This window comes from Melopsittacus undulatus, chromosome 22 (assembly GCF_012275295.1).
Source record: "Melopsittacus undulatus isolate bMelUnd1 chromosome 22, bMelUnd1.mat.Z, whole genome shotgun sequence".
NCBI lineage: Eukaryota > Metazoa > Chordata > Aves > Psittaciformes > Psittaculidae > Melopsittacus > Melopsittacus undulatus.
Genome location: NC_047548.1, coordinates 719860 through 741869, shown reverse-complemented (window position 1 = coordinate 741869; position 22010 = coordinate 719860). Strand labels below are relative to the sequence as shown.

At 57.2% G+C, this 22010-nt stretch overlaps 2 protein-coding genes across 2 annotated transcripts; both read left to right on the top strand.

The window, feature by feature from the left end:
- The first annotated feature begins 879 nt into the window (after positions 1–879).
- On the top strand, positions 880–7233 carry DRAP1 (DR1 associated protein 1). Its single transcript, XM_034071807.1, is given in 8 exon segments — positions 880–1042; positions 2089–2161; positions 2897–2990; positions 3223–3342; positions 5737–5827; positions 6909–6973; positions 7084–7147; positions 7150–7233. Coding segments are annotated over 8 exon segments (633 nt in total). The 5' UTR covers positions 880–1000.
- Positions 7234–9848: 2615 nt separating this feature from the next.
- On the top strand, positions 9849–21567 carry LOC117437434 (solute carrier family 22 member 6-A-like). The gene is given in 13 exon segments (XM_034071792.1): positions 9849–9900; positions 10420–10425; positions 13134–13277; positions 13279–13449; positions 14487–14590; positions 14724–14878; positions 15982–16150; positions 17835–17958; positions 18032–18147; positions 18805–19019; positions 19846–19954; positions 20186–20389; positions 21380–21567. Coding segments are annotated over 13 exon segments (1650 nt in total). The 5' UTR covers position 9849; the 3' UTR covers positions 21462–21567.
- Positions 21568–22010: the final 443 nt, after the last annotated feature.

Genomic DNA, 22010 nt, shown 5'->3' with positions numbered 1-22010 from the left:
GGTTTGAATAGAGGCGTGGCTTATGGGGACGTGCTGTAAAGAGGGGCGTGGCTTAGATAGGGGGCGTGGTTTAAAGGGGGCGTGGCTTTAAGAGGGGACATGGTTTAAAGAGGGAGGTGTGGCTTAAAGGGGGCGTGGTTTTAGGAGGGGGCGTGGTTTAAAGAGGGAGATGAGAGTTAAAGGAGGCGTGGTTTAAATGGTGGTGTGGCTTAAAGAGGGGCGTGGTTTACAGAGGGGTGTGGCTTAGAGAGGGGACATGGTTTAAAGAGGGAGGTGGGGCTTAAAGAGGGGGCGTGGCTTAAAGAGGGGGCGTGGCTTAGAGAGGACATGGTTTAAATAGGGTGTGTGTTAAAAGGGGGCGTGGCTTAAAGAGGGGGCGTGGCTTTGAGGGGATAGGGTTTAAAGAGGGAAGTGTGACTTAAAGAGGGGGTGTGGCTTGAAGAGGGGGCGTGGTTTAAAAGATGGAGGTGTGGCTTAAATAGGGGCGTGGTTTAAAAGAGGGGGCGTGGCTTAGAGGGGGATATGGTTTAAAGAGGGAGGCGTGGCTTAAAGAGGGGCCGTGGCTTAGAGGGGGCGTGGCTTAATAGGGAGATGTGACTTTAAGAGGGGCGTGGCTTTAAAAGGGGCGTGGTTTAAAGGGGTGCGCGACTTAGGACATGGTTTAAAGAGGGAGATGTGACTTAAAGAGGGGGCGTGGTTTAATGAGGGGGCGTGGCTTAGAGACAACATAGTTTAAAGAGGGGGCGTGGCTTAGAGAGGGGGGCGTGGCTTAAAGGAGGCATGCTCTGCATTGGAGCCGTTGCGGGCCGTGCGCAAAGGGCTGCCCTGGGGGAGGCGGGGCCGCGGCAGGAAGGGGCGGGGTTTCCCCCGGAAGGGGCGGGGTTTGTCGGCAGCGGAGCCGGAGCGGAGCACGGGAGAGGCCGGGAGCGGGGCACGGGGCCCGCAGCGGGACCGGAACCGGAAACGGGACCGGAAACGGGACCGGAACCGGAACCGAGCGATGCCGAGCAAGAAGAAGAAATACAACGCCCGGTTTCCGCCGGTCAGCGGGGGGGGCGGGGCCTGAGCCGGAAGTGGCGGCTGGAGGGGGGGGGGCATCACCATGGCAACGGGGAGGGACGTGAGGGGGCGTGGTCTTTGTGAGGGGGTGTGGCTTGTGAAGGAGGCGGGGCCTATGGGCCCGGGTGTGGGCATGCGCGGTTGGTGACCATGGCAACGGGGAGGGATGGAGGGCGGAGCAACAGGAGGGGGCGTGGTCTTTGAGGGGGTGTGGCTTATGAAGGAGGCGGGGCCTATGGGCCCGGGTGGGGGCATGCGCGGTTGGTGACCATGGCAACGGGGAGGGAGGTGGGGGCGGAGCAACCGGAGGGGGCGTGGTCTTGAGAGGGGGTGTGGCTTGTGCAGGAGGCGGGGCCTATGGGCCCGGGTGAGGGTTCGTGACCATGGCAACGGGGTTGGGGGCGTGGCTTCGGTAGAAGGGGTCCTCCTACTGTGATAAGGGGCGTGGTCTAAGAGGGGGCGTGGTCTCCTTTCAGCCCCATGTAAAAGGATGGGGAGGGGGCGTGGTTAGGGGGAAGGGGGCGTGGTTATGGACGGGGGCGTGGCTTCTGCAGGAGGGACCCTTCCTAACGTGATAGTGGGCGTGGCCTCATTGAGGGGCGTGGTCTAACAGGGGGCGTGGTTTGTGTGTAGTCCCCTTTCAGCCCCATGTAAAAGGATGGGGAGGGAGCGTGGTTATTGGGAAGGGGGCGTGGCTATGGAGAGGGGGCGTGGCCTCATCGAGGGGCGTGGTCTAATGGGGAGGGCGTGGTTTGTGCGTGGTCCCCTTTCAGCCCCATGTAAAAGGATGGGGAGGGGGCGTGGTTATGGTGAAGGGGGCGTGGTTATGGGAAGGGGCGTGGTTATGCGGAAGGGGGCGTGGCCTCATTGAGGGGCGTGGTCTAACAGGGGGCGTGGTTTGTGTGTGGTCCCCTTCCAGCCCCATGTAAAAGGCTGGGCAGGGGCGTGGTTATGGGGAAGGGGGCGTGGTTACGGACAGAGGGCGTGGTTTGTGGGCGTGTCCATGCCTCAGTTTCCCCCTGCTCCCAGGCTCGCATCAAGAAGATCATGCAGACGGATGAGGAGATCGGGAAGGTGGCGGCTGCTGTTCCCGTCATCATCTGTATCCTTATGGAGCATCCGCACTGGGATCCCAGCATGGATACTGGGGTGTCCCCCCCCCGCCCCAGCCCCTTTGAGTCCTTCCCATGTCATCATTGTCTGCCCAACCAATGGGTAGCTCTGGATCCAATGGGATTGGGATGCCCTTGGGACCCATGGGCTGGTGAAGGGGTTGGGGGTCCATGAGGGATCTCTATGGGTATCCATGGGGAGGTGGTTGTGGGGCTCCATAGGGTTTTATGGGTGTCTGTGGGTGCCCATGGATGGTGCTGTGGGGGTCCGTAGGCTTTTATGGGTGTCCATTGGGGTCTATGGGTGCCCATGGATGATGCTGTGAGTCTCCATAGGATTTTATGGGTGTCCATTGAAGTTTATGGGTGCCTATTGGAGTCTGTGGGTATCCATGGGTGCCCATGGATGGTGCTGCATGGATCCCTGGGGTTTTAGGGGTGTCCACTGGTGTCTATGGGTGCCCATTGGTTTCTATGGGTGTCCATTGTGGTTTATGGGTGTCCATTGTGGTTTATGGGTGCCCATTGGGGTCTGTGGGTGTCCATTGTGGTTTATGGGTGCCCACTGGAGTCTATGGGTGTCCATTGGTGTCTATGGGTGCCCATTGGTGTCTATGGGTGCCCATGGGTGTCTATGGGTATCCATTGGGGTCTATGGGTGCCCATGGGTGTCTATGGGTTCCCATTGGGGTCTCTGGGTGTCCGTGTGTGTCCTTAGCCCCCAGCCCGTGCCCTGGAGCTGTTCCTGGAGTCCCTGCTGCGCAAGGCCTGCCACGTCACCCAGTCCCGTAATGCCAAGACCATGACCACATCCCACCTGTGAGCTCCCAGTCCCACTGGGGGGGTCCCAGTTTGGGGGGGGGGGTCCCCAGTTCCCATTACCCACTATGGGGTTTGCATCACCCCATGCATTGCTTATGTCCGTCCCCCTTTAAGCCTTATAGGAGACCAGTGGGCGGAGCTTAAGGGGGAGGGGGCGTGGTTTGTGGCTTGGGGGCGTGGCCTGCTAACCTCCCCCCCCCCCCCCCTCCCCCCGTTCCCATTCCCATAGGAAGCAATGCATTGAACTGGAGCAGCAGTTTGACTTCCTAAAGGATCTGGTGGCTGCGGTCCCGGATATGCAGGGGGATGGAGATGAGCCCCATGGCGATGGGGAGAGGGGGCCCCGAAGGTGGGTCATGCCCCACACACACCCCTATATATGGGTCTGGACCCCCCCTATATATGGGAGCTTCCCATCATCAGAGACCCCCCCTCTACACATGGGACCCCCCCCATATGGGACATCCCCAGCATCAGAGACCCCCCCTCTACATATGGGACCCCCCATAACGTGTCCATAGGGGTGGCACAGGAAGGGGGGGATCAATGAGTGATTCCTATAGGACCTATAGGTGCCTCTAATAGGGTTTATAGGGGCCTATAGGCACCTCTAATACCCTATGGGAATGGGATATAGGGAGAGCATCCCCATAGCCCTGGATCCCATAGGAATGGGGTGAGGGGGTCCCCAATGCCTGTCTCCTATAGGGGTGCTGTGGGTGACAATGGGGGGTCCCCAATACCCAGCTCCTTTATATAGGGGTGCTGTGGGTGACAATGGGGGGTCCCCAATACCCAGCTCCTATAGGGGTGCTGTGGGTGACAAAGGGGGGTCCCCAATGCCTGGCTCCTATAGGGGTGCTGTGGGGGACAATGGGGGGTCCCCAGTGCATGGCTCCTATAGGGGTGCTGTGGGTGACAATGGGGGGTCCCCAATACCCGGCTCCTATAGGGGTGCTGTGGGTGACAATGGGGGGTCCCCAATACCCGGCATCCTATAGGGGTGCTGTGGGTGACAATGGGGGGTCCCCAATACCCAGCTCCTTTATATAGGGGTGCTGTGGGTGACAATGGGGGGTCCCCAGTGCATGGCTCCTATAGGGGTGCTGTGGGTGACAATGGGGGGTCCCCAATGCCTGGCTCCTTTATATAGAGGTGCTGTGGGTGACAATGGGGGGTCCTCAATGCCTGGCTCCTATAGGGGTGCTGTGGGTGACAATGGGGGGTCCCCAATGCCTGGCTCCTTTATATAGAGGTGCTGTGGGTGACAATGGGGGGTCCCCAATACCCGGCTCCTATAGGGGTGCTGTGGGTGACAATGGGGGGTCCCCAATACCCGGCTCCTATAGGGGTGCTGTGGGTGACAATGGGGTGTCCCCAATGCCTGGCTCCTATAGGGGTGCTGTGGGTGACAATAGGGGGCCCCAATACCCAGCTCCTTTATATAGGGGTGCTGTGGGTGACAATGGGGGGTCCCCAATGCCTGGCTCCTATAGGGTTGCTGTGGGTGACAATGGGGGGGTCCCCAATACCCGGCTCCTATAGGGGTGCTGTGGGTGACAATGGGGTGTCCCCAATGCCTGGCTCCTATAGGGGTGCTGTGGGTGACAATAGGGGGCCCCAATACCCAGCTCCTTTATATAGGGGTGCTGTGGGTGACAATGGGGGGTCCCCAATGCCTGGCTCCTATAGGGGTGCTGTGGGTGACAATGGGGGTCCCCAATACCCGGCTCCTATAGGGGTGCTGTGGGTGACAATGGGGGTCCCCAATACCCGGCTCCTATAGGGGTGCTGTGGGTGACAGTGGGGGGTCCCCAATACCCGGCTCCTATAGGGGTGCTGTGGGTGACAATGGGGGGTCCCCAATACCCAGCTCCTTTATATAGAGGTGCTGTGGGTGACAATGGGGGGTCCCCAATACCCAGCTCCTTTATATAGGGGTGCTGTGGGTGACAATGGGGGGTCCCCAATACCTGGCTCCTATAGGGGTGCTGTGGGTGACAATGGGGGGTCCCCAATGCCTGGCTCCTATAGGGGTGCTGTGGGTGACGATGGGGGGGTCCCCAATGCCTGGCTCCTATAGGGGTGCTGTGGGTGACAATGGGGGGTCCCCAATGCCTGGCTCCTATAGGGGTGCTGTGGGTGACAATGGGGGGTCCCCAATGCCTGGCTCCTTTATATAGAGGTGCTGTGGGTGACAATGGGGGGTCCTCAATGCCTGGCTCCTATAGGGGTGCTGTGGGTGACAATGGGGGGTCCCCAATGCCTGGCTCCTATAGGGGTGCTGTGGGTGACAATGGTGGGTCCCCAATACCCAGCTCCTTTATATAGGGGTGCTGTGGGTGACAATGGGGGGTCCCCAATGCATGGCTCCTATAGGGGTGCTGTGGGGGACAATGGGGGGTCCCCAATGCCTGGCTCCTATAGGGGTGCTGTGGGTGACAATGGGGGGTCCCCAATGCCTGGTTCCTATAGGGGTGCTGTGGGTGACATTGGGGGATCCCCAATACCCAGCTCCTTTATATAGGGGTGCTGTGGGTGACAATGGGGGGTCCCCAATACCCAGCTCCTTTATATAGGGGTGCTGTGGGTGACAATGGGGGTTCCCCAATACCCAGCTCCTATAGGGATGCTGTGGGTGACAATGGGGGGTCCCCTATACCTGGCTCCTATAGGGGTGCTGTGGGTGACAATGGGGGTCCCCAATACCCAGTAATGGGGGGGGGGTCGGGGGGGTTTGCAGGGGTCGTCGCCCTGGAGCCGCCCGGAAGAACGGGGGTCCCGGTGGGAAGGGGAAGGATCCCAAACAGTCGGGAACGGACACGGAGCAGGAGGTGAGGGGGGGGGGGGGGTCGTGGATGGGTTGGGGGGGTCCTGAATGGGTTTAAGGGGGCCTTTGGGGGATGTCTTGAGGGGGGTTTGGGGGGCCCTGGGGGGGGGGTAAAGGGTCCTGGATGGGTTTATGGGGGGTCTTGAGGGGGTTTGGGGGGTTCTGAATGGGATAAAGGGGGCCATGGGGGGGGGGTTGGGGGTCCAGAATGGGTTGTGGGGGTTTTGGGGGGGGGTCTTGAGGGGGGTCTGGGGGGGCCCTGGTGGGGGATAAAGGGTCCTGGATGGGTCTGGGGGGGTTTGGGGGGTCCTGGATGGATTTGGGGGGGTCTTGAGGGGGGTTTGGGGGGGCCCAGTGGGGGGTAAAGGGTCCTGGATGGGTTTAGAGGGGGGTATAGGGCGTCCTGGGTGGGTTTGGGGGGATCATGAAGTGGTTTGGGGGGTCCTGGATGGGTTGGGGGGGTCTTGAGGGGGTTTGGGGGGTCCTGAATGGGATTAAATGGGGCCATGGGGGGGTTTGGGGGTCCTGGATGGGTTGGGGGCGGTCTTGAGAGGGGCTTGGGGGGCGCCTGGGGGGACTAAAGGGTCCTGGATGGGTTTAGGGGGGCTATTGGGGGGGTTTAGGGGGTCCTGAATGGGTTAGGGGGGGTCTTGAGGGGGGTTGGGGGTCCCTGGGGGGATTTAGGGGGTCCTGGATGGGTTGGGGGGGTCTTGAGGGGGGTTTTGGGGGGGGCCTTTTGGGGGATAAAGGGTCCTGAATGGGTTTAAGGGGGCCATGGGGGGGGTTTGTGGGGTCGTGGATGGGTTGGGGGGGTTTGGGGGGTCCTGGGGGGAGTTAGGCAGGCCATGGGGGGGGTTTAGGGGGTCCTGAATGGTTTGGGGGGGTCTTGAGGGGGGTTTGGGGGGCCCTGGGGGGGGTAAAGGGTTCTGGATGGGTTTAGAGGGGGGTTTAGGGGGTCCTGGATGGGTTTAAGTGGGCCATGGGGGGGGTTTGGGGGTCCAGAATGGGTTGATGGGGGCTTTGGGGGGGGCTCTTGGGGCGTGTTTTGGGGTCACTGTGCCCCCTCATTGCCATTGCCCCCCCAGGAGGACACTGAGGACAGTGACAGCGATGGGGAGGAGGAGCCCCCGCCCCCCCCCCCCCGCCCCCCTTAACTTCAGGTACCCCAATACCATAGACCCCTTCATGGGGGGGGGGAATGATGACGTCATAATAGGAGGGGGGTATTAACCCCCCCCCCCCCCATTATTGACCCCATTGACCCCTTGTTCCCACAGCCCGGGGGGGGCCCTTTGCCCCCCTGGGGCCCCCCCCAACGCTGCCGGGGGGGGGGGGGGGGGGCTCCCCCTGGCCCCTGCCCCCCCCCGGGCCCGAGAGGAGGAGGTTGAGGAGGAAGATTACGACTCCTGACCCCCCCCCAATCCCCCCCCCCCCCCCCCCATTGCACTCAATGGGTGCTGGGTTGGGGGGGGGGGCATGGGGGTGATGGGTTGTGACCATTCTCAAACTGGGGGGGGGGTATTTTGGGGGGGGGGGGGGTGTTTTTGGGGCAATTTGGTGACTTTTGATGAGTCGGGGGGGGGTGTTTGTATCGGCTCAATAAAGTTGCTGTTTCCATATATCCTGACCCCCCCCCCCAAAAAAAACCCTTGGACCCCCCCAAAACCCAACCCCCCTCCCCCCCACTGGGGACACGTGACTTGCCCCCCCCTAAATCCTTGCACCCCCCAAAACCCAACCCCCCCCAAAAACCCCTTTGGACCCCCCCAAATCCTCCCCCCCCCCCCCCCCATTGGGGACACGTGACCTGCCCCCCCCCCAGTCCTTGGTTCCCCCCCCCAAAACCCAAACCCCTTTGGACCCCCCCAAATCCTCCCCCCCCCATCCTGCTCCCCCCCCAAATCCTTGGATCCCCCCAAAACCCAACCCCCCCCCCAAAAAACCCCTTGGACCCCCCAAAACCCTCCCCCCCCCACTGGGACACGTGACCTTCCCCCCCCCCCCCCAAATCGTTGGACCCCCCCAAAACCCAACACCCCCCCCAGAAAACCCCTTTGGACCCCCCCAAATCCCCCCCCCCGGACACGTGACCTGCCCCCCCCCCCCCCCCCCAAATCCTTGGTTCCCCCCCCCCAAAACTCAACCCCCCCCCCAAAACCCTTTGGACCCCCCCAAATCCTCCCCCCCCAAATCCTCCCCCCCCAAATTCATGTATCCCCTCCCAAAACCCAACCCCCCCTCCCCCAAACCCCTTTGGACCCCCCAAATCCCCCCCCCCCCACTGGGGACACGTGACCTGCCCCCCCCCCCAAATACTTGGACCCCCCCAAACCCATCCCCCCCCCAAACCCCTTTGGACCCCCCCAAATCCTCCCCCCCTCCCAATCCTGATCCCCCCCCCCCAAAACCCCATGGACCCCCCCAAAACCCAACCTCCCCCTCCCCCCAAACACTATGGACCCCCCCAAATCGCCCCCCCCCCTCCACTGGGGACACGTGACCTGCCCCCCCCCAAATCCTTGGAGCCCCCAAAACCCAACCCCCCCCCCCCAAAAACCCTTTGGACCCCCCCAATTCCCCCCCCCCCACTGGGGACACGTAACCTGCCCCCCCCCCAACCCCTTTGGACCCCCCCAAATCCCCCCTCCCCTCACTGGGGACACGTGACCTGCTCCCCCCCCCAGGTCCCATTGGGGACATGTGATGCCTCTCTCGGCCACTGGGTGGCAGCAGAGGAGCCCATAGGAGACCCTATAGGGTCTCATGGGGGGGTAAGAGCCCATAAGGGTGTTGCAGGGATGTATAGGAGCCCATAAGGGGTTTATAGGGGCCTATAGGTGCCTCTAATGGGGTTTATAGGGCCTATAGGTGCCTCTAATAGGGTTTATAGGGCCTATAGGTGCCTCTAATAGGGTTTATAGGGACCTATAGGTGCCTCTAATGGGGTTTATAGGGCCTATAGGTGTCTCTAATAGCGTTTATAGGGGCCTATAGGTGCCTCTAATAGGGTTTGTAGGGCCTATAGGTGCCTCTAATAGGGTTTATAGGGCCTATAGGTGCCTCTAATAGGGTTTATAGGGGCCTATAGGTGCCTCTAATAGGATTTATAGGGCCTATAGGTGCCTCAAATAGGGTTTATAGGGGCCTATAGGTGCCTCTAATGGGGTTTATAGGGGCCTATAGGCACCTCTAATAGGGTTTATAGGGCCTATAGGTGCCTCTAATAGGTGCCTATAGGCACTACTAATAGGGCTTATAGCAACTATAGGAGCTCTTTGAGTTCATAGACACCTATAGGGGCTCATAAGAGGGTTTTTATGGGGCCAGAGAGGGGGTTTATAGGGCTCATAGGGGTTTAAAGGACCCTATAAGAACCTGTAATGGGGTTTATAGGGGCCTATAGGAGCTATTGGGGGTATAGAGACCTACATTAACCCATAGGGGTCTGTAGGGGCCCATTGGAGCTCTATAGGCATCTATGGGGCACCTTAAGGGCCTCACTGAATGCTGTCTGAGGGCTCTATGGGGCTCTATAAGTTAAATGCCCTATAGGGGATCTGTAAGTAAGGGCTTTATAGGGGCTCTGTGGGGCTCTATGGGTGCTCTATAGATCCCTATGGGGCTCTATGGCTCTCTATGGGGCTCTATAGATCTCTATGGGGCTCTGTAGATCTCTATGGGTGCTCTGTAGGTTTCTATAGGTGCTCTATAGCTCTCTATGGGGCTCTGTGGGGCTCTATGGGGCTCTATAGATCTCTGTGGGGCTCTGTGGGGCTCTATAGATCTCTATGGGGGCTCTATGGGGCTCTGTATATCTCTATGGGTGCTCTATAGGTCTCTGTGGGGCTCTATGGGTGCTCTATAGCTCTCTATGGAGCTCTATGGGGCTGTATAGCTCTCTATGGGGCTCTATGGGGCTCTATGTCTCTCTATGGGGCTCTATGGGGCCGGCGGGGGGGCCTGCCCTGCGCTCCCGCAGCGCTGGAATCCGCCCCTCCCCCCCCCTCCCCCCCCCCGATCCCGGGAATGTTGCCCGAATCCTCCGGTTGGGATCAGCTGAGACGGGAACGGGAACAGGTACCGGGAATGGGAACGGGAATGGGGCTGGGAACGGGACTGGGAATGGGAACGGGATAGGGAACGGGAACAGGTACTGGGATAGGGAACGGGAATGGGACTGGGATAGGGAACAGGTACTGGGATAGGGGATAGGGACTGGGAATGGGACTGGGAATGGGAATGTGATAGGGACTGGGATAGGGGTTGGGAGAGGGACTGGGTTAGGGAATGGAATAGGGATATGGACTGGGAATGGGACTGGGAATGGGACTGGGAATGGGGACTGGGATAGGGAACGGGATAGGGAACGGGAATGGGATAGGAATAGGGACTGGGATAGGGGCTGGGATAGGGAATGGGATAGGGGATGGGATAGGGACTGGGATAGGGAACGGGTTAGGGATTGGGATAGGGACTGGGGTAGGGATGGGATAGGCATTGGGAATGGGGATGGGATAGGGACTGGGATAGGGACTGGGATAGGGGCTGGGATAGGGATAGGGACCTGCATAGATATTGAGATAGGGATTGGGATAGGAACAGGTTGAAGGCATTGGGGGGGATATGGGGACACTGGGGAAGGGACAATGGGATAAGGGGATGGATCTGGGATAGGGGAAGGGGTTGGGGATGGGGGGGGAAACGGGCACGGGTGGGGGGGGGGATATGGGGGGGTAGGGGCAGGGAATGGGGTGAGGGCATCTAGGGGGGGATGACGGGGGGGGGGGAGGGGAGCGAGGGTGGGGGAGGGGAGGCCATGTGGGGGGAGGGGCAGTGGGGGGGGGAGGGGGGGACATGGGAGCTGCATCTGACCGGATGTCCCCGACCCAGGGAGCCGGGGGGGGCGGGGCGGGGGGGGCGTGACGTAAGAGGGTCCCTATAGGGGGTGTCCCCATGGCCCGCATGTCCCTATGGGTGCTATTGACCCTATGGGTGCTGCTGACCCTATGGGTGCTATTGACCCTATGGGTGCTGCTGTCCCTATGGGTGCTATTGACCCTATGGGTGCTGCTGACCCTATGGGTGCTATTGACCCTATGGGTGCTGCTGTCCCTATGGGTGCTATTGACCCTATGGGTGCTGCTGACCCTATGGGTGCTATTGACCCTATGGGTGCTGCTGTCCCTATGGGTGCTGCTGTCCCTATGGGTGCTATTGACCCTATGGGTGCTATTGACCCTATGGGTGCCACTGTCCCTATGGGTGCTATTGACCCTATGGGTGCCATTGACCCTATGGGTGCCGCTGTCCCTATGGGTGCTATTGACCCTATGGGTGCTGCTGTCCCTATGGGTGTCACTGACCCTATAGGTGCTGCTGTCCCTATGGGTGCCATTGACCCTATGGGTGCCGCTGTCCCTATGGGTGCCGCTGTCCCTATGGGTGCCACTGTCCCTATGGTTGCTGCTGTCCCTATGGGTGCTGCTGTCCCTATGGGTGCCATTGACCCTATGGGTGCTGCTGTTCCTATGGGTGCTGCTGTCCCTATGGGTGCTGCTGTCCCTATGGGTGCTGCTGTCCCTATGGGTGCCATTATCCCTGTGGGTGCCCTCAGAGATGACACCCCCATGGGTGCCATTATTTCTATGGGTACCCTTAAAACTCACATCCCTATGGGTGCCATTATCCCTATGGGTACCCTCAGTGCTGACATCCCCATGGATGCCATTGTCCCTATGGGTGCCATTGACCCTATGGGTGCCATTGTCCCTATGGGTGCCATTGTTCCTATGGGTGCCATTGTCCCTATGGGTGCCATTATCCCTATGGGTACCCTCATGCTGACATCCCCATGGGTGCCATTGTCCCTATGGGTGCCCCTTAGGGCTGACATCCCCATGGGTACCATTGTCCCTATGGGTACCCTTAGGGCTCACATCCCCATTGGTGCCATTGTCCCTATGGGTACCATTGTCCCTATGGTTCCCCTCATGCTGACATCCCCATGGGTGCCATTGTCCCTATGGGCGCCATTGTCCCTATGGGTGCCATTGTCCTTATGGGTGGGTGCCATTGTCCCCATGGGTGCCATTATCCCTATGGGTGCCATTGTCCCCATGGGTACCATTATCCCTATGGGTACCATTATCCCTATGGGTGCCATTGTCCCCATGGGTACCATTATCCCTATGGGTACCATTATCCCTATGGGTGCCATTGTCCCTATGGGTGGGTGCCATTGTCCCTATGGGTACCCTCAGTCTGACATCCCCATGGATGCCATTGTCCCTATGGGTGCCATTGTCCTTATGGGTGGGTGCCATTGTCCCTATGGGTGCCATTATCCCTATGGGTGCCATTGTCCCTATGGGTGCCATTGTCTTTATGGGTGGGTGCCATTGTCCTTATGGGTGGGTGCCATTGTCCCTATGGGTGCCATTGTCCCTATGGGTGCCATTGTCCCTATGGGTGCCATTGTCCTTATGGGTGGGTGCCATTGTCCCATGGGTGCCATTGTCCTTATGGGTGGGTGCCATTGTCCCATGGGTGCCATTGTCCTTATGGGTGGGTGCCATTGTCCCATGGGTGCCATTGTCCTTATGGGTGGGTGCCATTGTCCCTATGGGTGCCATTGTCCTTATGGGTGGGTGCCATTGTCCTTATGGGTGGGTGCCATTGTCCCTATGGGTGCCATTGTCCTTATGGGCGGGTGCCATTGTCCTTATGGGTGGGTACCATTGTCCCTATGGGTGCCATTGTCCTTATGGGTGGGTGCCATTGTCCCTATGGGTGCCATTGTCCTTATGGGTGGGTGACATTGTCCTTATGGGCGGGTGCCATTGTCCTTATGGGTGGGTGCCATTGTCCTTATGGGTGGGTGACATTGTCCTTATGGGTGGGTGACATTGTCCCTATGGGTGGGTGACATTGTCCCCATGGGTGCCACTGTCCCTATGGGTGCCATTGTCCCTATGGGTACCATTGTCCTATGGGTACCATTGTCCCTATGGGTGCCATTGTCCTATGGGTACCATTGTCCCTATGGGTGCCATTGTCCTATGGGTGCCATTGTCCCCATGGGTGCCATTGTCCCTATGGGTACCATTGTCCTATGGGTACCATTGTCCCTATGGGTACCATTGTCCCTATGGGTGCCATTGTCCTATGGGTGCCATTGTCCCCATGGGTGCCATTGTCCTTATGGGTGGGTGCCATTGTCCCCATGGGTGCCATTATCCCTATGGGTACCCTCACCCTGACACCCCCATTGGTACCATCCCCCCTCTGACCCTGTCCCCCCCCATCCCCAGTGCCTGCGGGCGATGCCGTTCGGGGCTGTCCTGGTGCAGGTGGGAGCCCTGGGCCGGTTCCAGCTGCTGCAGACGGTGCTGCTGGTGCTGCCCCTGCTGCTCATGGCCAGTCACAACCTGCTGCAGAACTTCACTGCCGCTGTCCCCCCCCCACCGCTGCCGACCGGCCCCTACCAACGGCAGCCGGGGGGGGGGCAACGGCACCGGCGGCACCGTCGGGTCCTGCCTGCGGGACACCGGGAACGGCAGCACCGAGGGATGTGCTGATGGATGGGAGTATGACCACAGCACTTATGTGGCTACCATTGTGACTGAGGTGGGGGGGGGGACATGGGGATGGGGGGGGGGGGTGGGGGGGGATGATGGATGATGGATGATGATGGATGATGGATGATGGATGATGGATGATGGATGATGGATGATGGATGATGGATGATGATGGATGATGGATGATGATGGATGGATGATGGATGATGGATGATGGATGATGGATGATGGATGATGATGGATAATGGATGATGGATGATGGATGGATGATGGATGATGGATGATGGATGATGGATGATGATGGATGGATGATGGATGATGGATGATGGATGATGATGGATGATGATGGATGATGGATGATGGATGATGGATGATGGATGATGATGGATGATGATGGATGATGGATGATGGATGATGGATGATGGATGATGGATGATGGATGGATGATGGATGATGGATGATGGATGATGGATGATGGATAATGGATGATGGATGGATGATGGATGATGGATGATGGATGATGGATGATGGATGATGGATGATGGATGATGGATGATGATGGATGATGGATGATGATGGATGGATGATGGATGATGGATGATGGATGATGGATGATGATGGATGATGATGGATGATGGATGATGGATGATGGATGATGGATGATGATGGATGATGGATGATGGATGATGGATGATGGATGATGGATGATGATGGATGATGGATGATGGATGATGGATGATGGATGATGATGGATGGATGATGGATGATGGATGATGGATGATGATGGATGATGATGGATGATGGATGATGGATGATGGATGATGGATGATGATGGATGATGATGGATGATGGATGATGGATGATGGATGATGGATGATGGATGATGGATGATGATGGATAATGGATGATGGATGATGGATGATGGATGGTGGATGATGGATGATGGATGATGATGGATAATGGATGATGGATGATGGATGATGGATGATGGATGATGGATAATGGATGATGGATGGATGATGGATGATGGATGATGACAGAGGAAGCAGATAACAGATCAGGACTTCACTTCCTCCATCCCTGCAGTGGGACCTGGTCTGCAGCTACCGGCAGCTCCGGCAGATGGCCCAATCCATCTACATGGCCGGGGTCCTGGTGGGGGCCCTTGTCCTGGGGGGCCTCTCAGACAGGTAATGGTGGTGATAACCCCCCTGGTGCCTCAGTTTCCCCATTGGCCCCCAGCACCCAGTGCCTCCCAGTGCCTCCCAGTGCCTCCCAGTGCCTCCCAGTGCCTCCCAGTGCCTCCCAGTGCTGCCGTTGCAGGTTCGGGCGCAAGGCCATGCTGATGTGGTCCTACCTGCAGCTGGCAGTGATGGGAACCTGCACTGCCTTTGCCCCCAACTACGCGACCTACTGCGTCCTGCGCTTCGCTGGGGGCATGGCCCTATCCGGCTTCGGGCTCAGCATCGCCTGTCTGGGTGAGGGACAGGGACATGGGGGGGACACCATGGACATGGATGGGGATGATCCAATGACGATGGATGGGAACAACTCAATGGCCATGGATGGGGATGTGGCAATGGCCATGGATGGGAACAGCTCAATGGCCATGGATGGGGACAACTCAATGACCATGGGTGGGAACAACCCAATGGCCATGGATGGGGATGATCCAATGGCCATAGTTGGGTTTTTCCAATGGCCATGCTTGGGTTGTCCCAATGGCCATGGTTGGGTTGTCCCAGTGGCCATGGTTGGGTTGTCCCAATGGCCATGTTTGGGGATGTCCCCATGGCCATGGATGGGGATGATCCAATGGCCATGGATGGGAACAACCCAATTGCCATGGTTGGGCATGTCCCAATGGCCATTGTTGGGTTGTCCCAGTGTCCATGGTTGGGTTGTTCCAATGGCCATGGATGGGGATGTCCCACTGGCCATGGATGGGGATGTCCCAATGGCCATGGATTGGGATGTCCCAATGGCCATGGTTGGGTTGTCCCAATGGCCATGGATGGGAATGTTCCAATGGCCATGGATGGGGATGTCCCAGTGTCCATCGTTGGGTTGTCCCAATGTCCATGCATGGCAATGACCCAATGGCCATGGATGGGGATGTCCCAATGGCCATGGTTGGGTTGTCCCAATGGCCATGGTTGGGTTGTCCCAATGTCCATGGATGGGTTGTTCCAATGGCCATGGATGGGAACAACCCAATGGCCATGCATGGCAATGTCCCAATGGCCATGGTTGGGTTGTTCCAATGGCCATGAATGGGGATGTCCCAATGGCCATGGATGGGGATATCCCAATGGCCATTGTTGGGTTGTCCCAATGTCCATGGTTGGGTTGTCCCAATGTCCATGGTTGGGTTGTTCCAATGGCCATGGTTGGGTTGTCCCAATGTCCATGCATGGCAATGACCCAATGGCCATGGATAGGAACAACTCAATGGCCATGAATGGGGATGTCCCAATTTCCATGGTTGTGTTATCCCAATGTCCATGCTTGGGCAGCCCCATGGCTGCTATCCCCCATGTCCATGTCCGTTCCCATTGTCCCTGTCCCGCTGTCCCCGCAGTGGTGGAGTGGATCCCCACATCTCACCGCGCTGTCACCGTGGCCATCACCGGCTTCGCCTACACCCTGGGCCAGATCCTGCTGGCTGGGGTGGCCTTTGCTGTGCCCCATTGGCGTCATCTGCAGCTCACTGTGTCCCTGCCCTTCTTTGGGTTCCTGCTCTACTCCTGGTAGGATACTGGGGGCATTGGGATGGGATGGGATGGGGTGGGATGGGATGGGATGGGATGGGATGAGGTGGATGGGGTGGGATGGGATGGGGTGGATGGAGTGGGATGGGGTGGGATGGGGTGGGATGGGATGGGGTGGGATGGGATGGGGATGGGATGGGGTGGGATGGGGTGGGATGGGATGGGATGGGATGGGGTGGGATGGGATGGGGATGGGATGGGGTGGGATGGGGTGGGATGGGATGGGATGGGATGGGGTGGGATGGGGTGGGATGGGATGGGGTGGATGGGGTGGATGGGGTGGGATGAGGTGGGATGAGGTGGGATGAGGTGGGATGGGGTGGGATGGGGTGGATGGGATGGGATGGGTGGGATGGAGTGGATGGGGTGGGATGGGGTGGATGGGGTGGGATGGGATGGGATGAGGTGGGAAGGGATGGGGTGGGATGGGATGGGATGGGGTGGGATGAGGTGGGATGGGATGGGATGGGATGAGGTGGGATGAGGTGGGATGGGGTGGGATGGGGTGGGATGAGGTGGGATGGGATGGGGTGGGATGAGGTGGGATATGATGGGTGATGTGGGATGTAGTGTGATGCAGTAGGGATGCAGTGTGATGCAGTGGGATGCAGTGGGATGCAGTGGGATGCAGTGGGATGCAGTGGGATGCAGTAGGGATGCAGTGGGATGCAGTGGGATGCAGTGGGATGCAGTGGGATGCAGTGTGATGCAGTAGGGACGCAGTGGGATGCAGTGGGATGAAGTAGGGATGCAATAGGGACACAGTGTGATGCAGTAGGGATGCAGTGTGATGCAGTGTGATGCAGTGTGATACAGTGTGATGCAGTGTGATGCAGTAGGGATGCAGTAGGGACACAGTGTGATGCAGTGTGATGCAGTGTGATGCAGTGTGATGCAGTAGGGATGCAGTAGGGACACAGTGTGATGCAGTGTGATGCAGTGTGATGCAGTGTGATGCAGTAGGGATGCAGTAGGGACACAGTGTGATGCAGTGTGATGCAGTAGGGATGCAGTAGGGACACAGTGTGATGCAGTGTGATGCAGTAGGGATGCAGTGTGATGCAGTGTGATACAATGTGATGCAGTGTGATGCAGTGTGATGCAGTGTGATGCAGCAGGGATGCAGTATGATGCAGTGTGATGCAGTAGGGATGCATTGGGATACAATGTGATGCAGTAGGGATGCATTGGGATACAATGTGATGCAGTGTGATGCAGTGTGATGCAGTAGGGACACAGTTTGATGCAGTGTGATGCAGTGTGATGCAGTGGGATGCAGTGTGATGCAGTGTGATGCAGTGTGATGCAGTGTGATGCAGTGTGATGCAGTAGGGACACAGTTTGATGCAGTGTGATGCAGTGTGATGCAGTGTGATGCAGTGTGATGCAGTAGGGACACAGTTTGATGCAGTGTGATGCAGTGTGATGCAGTGTGATGCAGTGTGATGCAGTGTGATGCAGTGTGATGCAGCAGGGATGCAGTGTGATACATTAGGATGCAATAGGGATGCAGTGTGATGCAGTGTGATGCAGTAGGGACACAGTGTGATGCAGTGGGATGCAGTGTGATGCAGTGTGATGCAATAGGGATGCAGTGTGATGCAGTGTGATGCAGTGTGTGCACAGTGCCGTCTCCAGTCCCCCACCACCCCTCCCATTGCAGGTGGCTGGCCGAGTCCGCGCGCTGGTTGGTGCTGTCAGGCAGGGCCGAGGCAGCCGTCAGGGTCCTGCAGCGCGTGGCCAGGATCAATGGAAGGAAAGAGGAAGGGGAGAAGATCACAGTGGAGGTTTGGTGGCCCCATAGCAATGGGGGGTCCCCATTTCCCACCATGGTCACCCCATTGATCCCCCCCCCCGCAGATCCTGAGGTCCCACATGAAGGAGGAGCTCGCAGGGCTCAAGGCCTCCTACAGCATCTCTGACCTGGTCCGGACACCCGTCATCAGACGCATCTTCTGCTGCCTCTCCATTGTCTGGTGGGGAGGGGGAGGAGGAGGAGGGAGATGGGGGATGGATGAGGGGTGGGGGATGATGGATGATGGATGATGGATGATGGATGATGGATGATGGATGATGGATGTTGATGGATGATGGATGATGGATGATGGATAATGGATAATGGATGATGGATGATGGATGATGGATGATGGATAATGGATGATGGATAATGGATGATGGATGATGGATGATGGATGATGGATGATGGATGATGGATGATGGATGATGGATGATGGATGATGGATGATGGATGGATGATGGATGATGGATGATGGATGATGGATGATGGATGATGATGGATGATGGATGATGATGGATGATGGATGATGGATGATGGATGATGGATGATGGATGATGGATGATGGATGATGGATGATGGATAATGGATGGATGATGGATAATGGATGATGGATGATGGATGATGGATGATGGATGATGGATAATGGATGATGGATAATGGATGATGGATGATGGATGATGGATGATGGATGATGGATGGATGGACAGTTGCACAATCAATGAATCCACCCATCCAATGGCACCACCCCCCTCATCTCCCCACCTCATCTCCCACCCCACAGTGACCCCCCAGTCTGGTGCCACCAGCTCCAGCTCCATCCCTCTGCCCCCTCCAGGTTCTCCACCAGTTTCTCCTATTACGGGCTGGCCATGGACCTGCAGAACTTCGGGGTCAGCATTTACCTCATCCAGGTGATCTTTGGGGCTGTGGACTTCCCAGCCAAGGTGGTGGTGACCATCTCATTGAGCTACATTGGCCGGCGCCTGTCCCTTGCGGTCGCGCTCTTCGTGGCAGGCTTGGCCATCATCGCCAACATCTTCGTGCCCACAGGTGGGTGCTGGGGACAATGGGAGGGACTGGGCCAGACCCTGATGGACCTACCTGGGGGTCACACAACTGTTGTGTGCTCCTCACCCATTGCTGCCTTCTCAAGACATTGAATTAAGCACCATCGCCATCATCCATTCATCATCCATCATTGATCCATCATCCATCATCCATCATCCATCCATTATCCATTCTCCATCATCCATCATCCATCATCCATCCATCATCCATTCTCCATCCATTATCCATTCTCCATCATCCATCATTCATCCATCATCCATCATCCATCCATCCATCATCCATCATCATCCATCATCCATCATCCATCATTCATCCATCATCCATCCATCATCCATTCTCCATCCATTATCCATTCTCCATCATCCATCCATCATCCATCATCAATCCATTATCCATCATCCATCATCCATCCATCATCCATCCATCCATTTTCCATCATCCATCCATCATCCATCATCCATCATCCATCCATCCATCATCCATCATCCATCCATCATCCATTATCCATCATCTATCCATCATCCATCATCCATCCATCATCCATCATCCATCCATCATCCATCATCCATCATCCATCCATTATCCATCATCCATCATCCATCCATCCATTATCCATCATCCATCATCCATCATCCATCCATCATCCATCATCCATCATCCATTATCCATCATCCATCATCCATTATCCATCATCCATCATCCATCATCCATCCATCCATCATCCATCCATCATCCATCATCCATCCATCATCCATCATCCATCATCCATCATCCATCATCCATCCATGTCCATGTCCATGTCCCACAGATCTGCAGACCCTGCGCACGGCGCTGGCAGTGCTGGGCAAGGGCTGCCTCTCAGCCTCCTTCAACTGCGTGTTCCTCTACACCACCGAGCTCTACCCCACCCCTATCAGGTACCAGCACCCATGGGTGACACCGGGGGTCCCATTCCCATGCGCTATGGGTGACACTGGTGTCCCATGCGCTATGGGTGACCCTGGTGTCCCATGCGCTATGGGTGACACTGGTGTCCCAGTCCCTGTGCTATGGGTGACACTGGTGTCCCTATCCCATGTGCTATGGGTGACACTGGTGTCCCAGTCCCATGCACCATGGGTGACACTGGTGTCCCATGGTGGCTGCAGGCAGACGGGGCTGGGCTTCGGCAGCACCATGGCGCGTGTCGGTGGCATCGTGGCTCCGCTGGTGAAGATGCTGGATGAGTCCTACCCCCTCCTGCCCCCCGCGGTCTATGGGGTGTTCCCAGTGGTGGCGGCCGCGGTGGCCGCGTTCCTGCCGGAGACACTCAACATGCCCCTGCCGGACACCATACAGGAGGTGGAGAGCAGGTGAGGGGGGGAGGGGTGGGTGGGTGGGGATGGGGATGGATGGTGATGGATGATGGATGATGGATGATGGATGATGGATGATGATGGATGATGGATGATGGATGATGGATGATGGATGATGGATGGATGATGGATGATGGATGGATGATGGATGATGGATGATGGATGATGGACGATGGATGATGGATGATGATGGATGATGGATGATGATGGATGATGGATGATGGATGATGGATGATGGATGGATGATGGATGATGGATGATGGATGATGGATGATGGATGGATGATGGATGGATGATGGATGGATGATGGACGATGGATGATGGATGATGATGGATGATGGATGATGGATGATGATGGATGATGGATGATGGATGATGGATGATGGATGATGGATGGATGATGGATGATGGATGATGGATGATTGATGGATGATGGATGGTGGATGGATGTTGGATGATGGATGATGGATGATGGATGATGGATGATGGATGATGGATGATGGATGATGGATGGATGATGGATCATGGATGGATCATGGATCATGGATGGATCATGGATGATAGAAGGATGATGTATAGGTGATGGATGATGGATGGATGATGGATAATGGATGGATGATGGATAATGTATAGATGATGGATGACAGATGGATGATGAACAGATGATGGATGGATGATGGATAATGTATAGATGATGAATGGATGGATGAATGGATGGATGGATGATGGATAATGTATAGATGATGAATGATGGATGGATGATGAATGGATGGATGAATGGATGGATGGATGATGGACAATGTATAGATAATGAATGATGGATGGATGATGAATGTACGGATGATGGATGAATGGATGCTGGATGGACACAGCTGTATTGAGCCTCACTGGACAGCTGAGTTGGCAGAAGCCCCAGTACCAGCAGCTCCTGATGGGCAGGCTCTGACCTTGCCCCTATCACATCCATGGAACCTCCTCCTTCCCTAGGGCCAAGCGGAAGCCCAAGGAAGACCCCAAGGAGAAGATCCCATTGGAGCCGCAGGAGAAGGTGCTGCAGAAGGAGCCCTGAGGGCCCAGGGGGGTGCTGGGACACAGCTCCCTGCACCCCCAATGGGACCCCCCACCCCCATATAGGGATGGGGATGGAGGAGTCCTGGGGGCAATAAAGCAGCTCTGGGGGGGACAATGGCTTGGGGTGTTTATGGTGTCACCAACAATGGGACAATGACCAAGTGTCCATGGGGTCACCTCCAAGGAGGTGGTGCCCAAGACCCCTCTTGTTGGGGGTTACCTCCCACAGCTCCTCCCTGAAGTCATCTCTGATTGGACAATGCCCAAGAAGAGCATCCCTGAGGCCTCCTCCAATTGGACAATGCCCAAGAACCACATCCCTGAGGCCTCCTCCAATAGGACAATGACCAAGAACCATGTCCCTCCTCCTCATCACCCCCACACTGGTGATCACCTCCATTAATCCAACACTGAAGAGCCCCAAACCCCCCAATTCTTGCCTCATTTTGGGGTCCCCAACCCCTCGAGAAGGTCTCGGACCTCTCCAGTGCCACCATCCCCCTCCACCCCCCCCATGCTGCCCCTTCCCCTATTACCCCCCATTGGC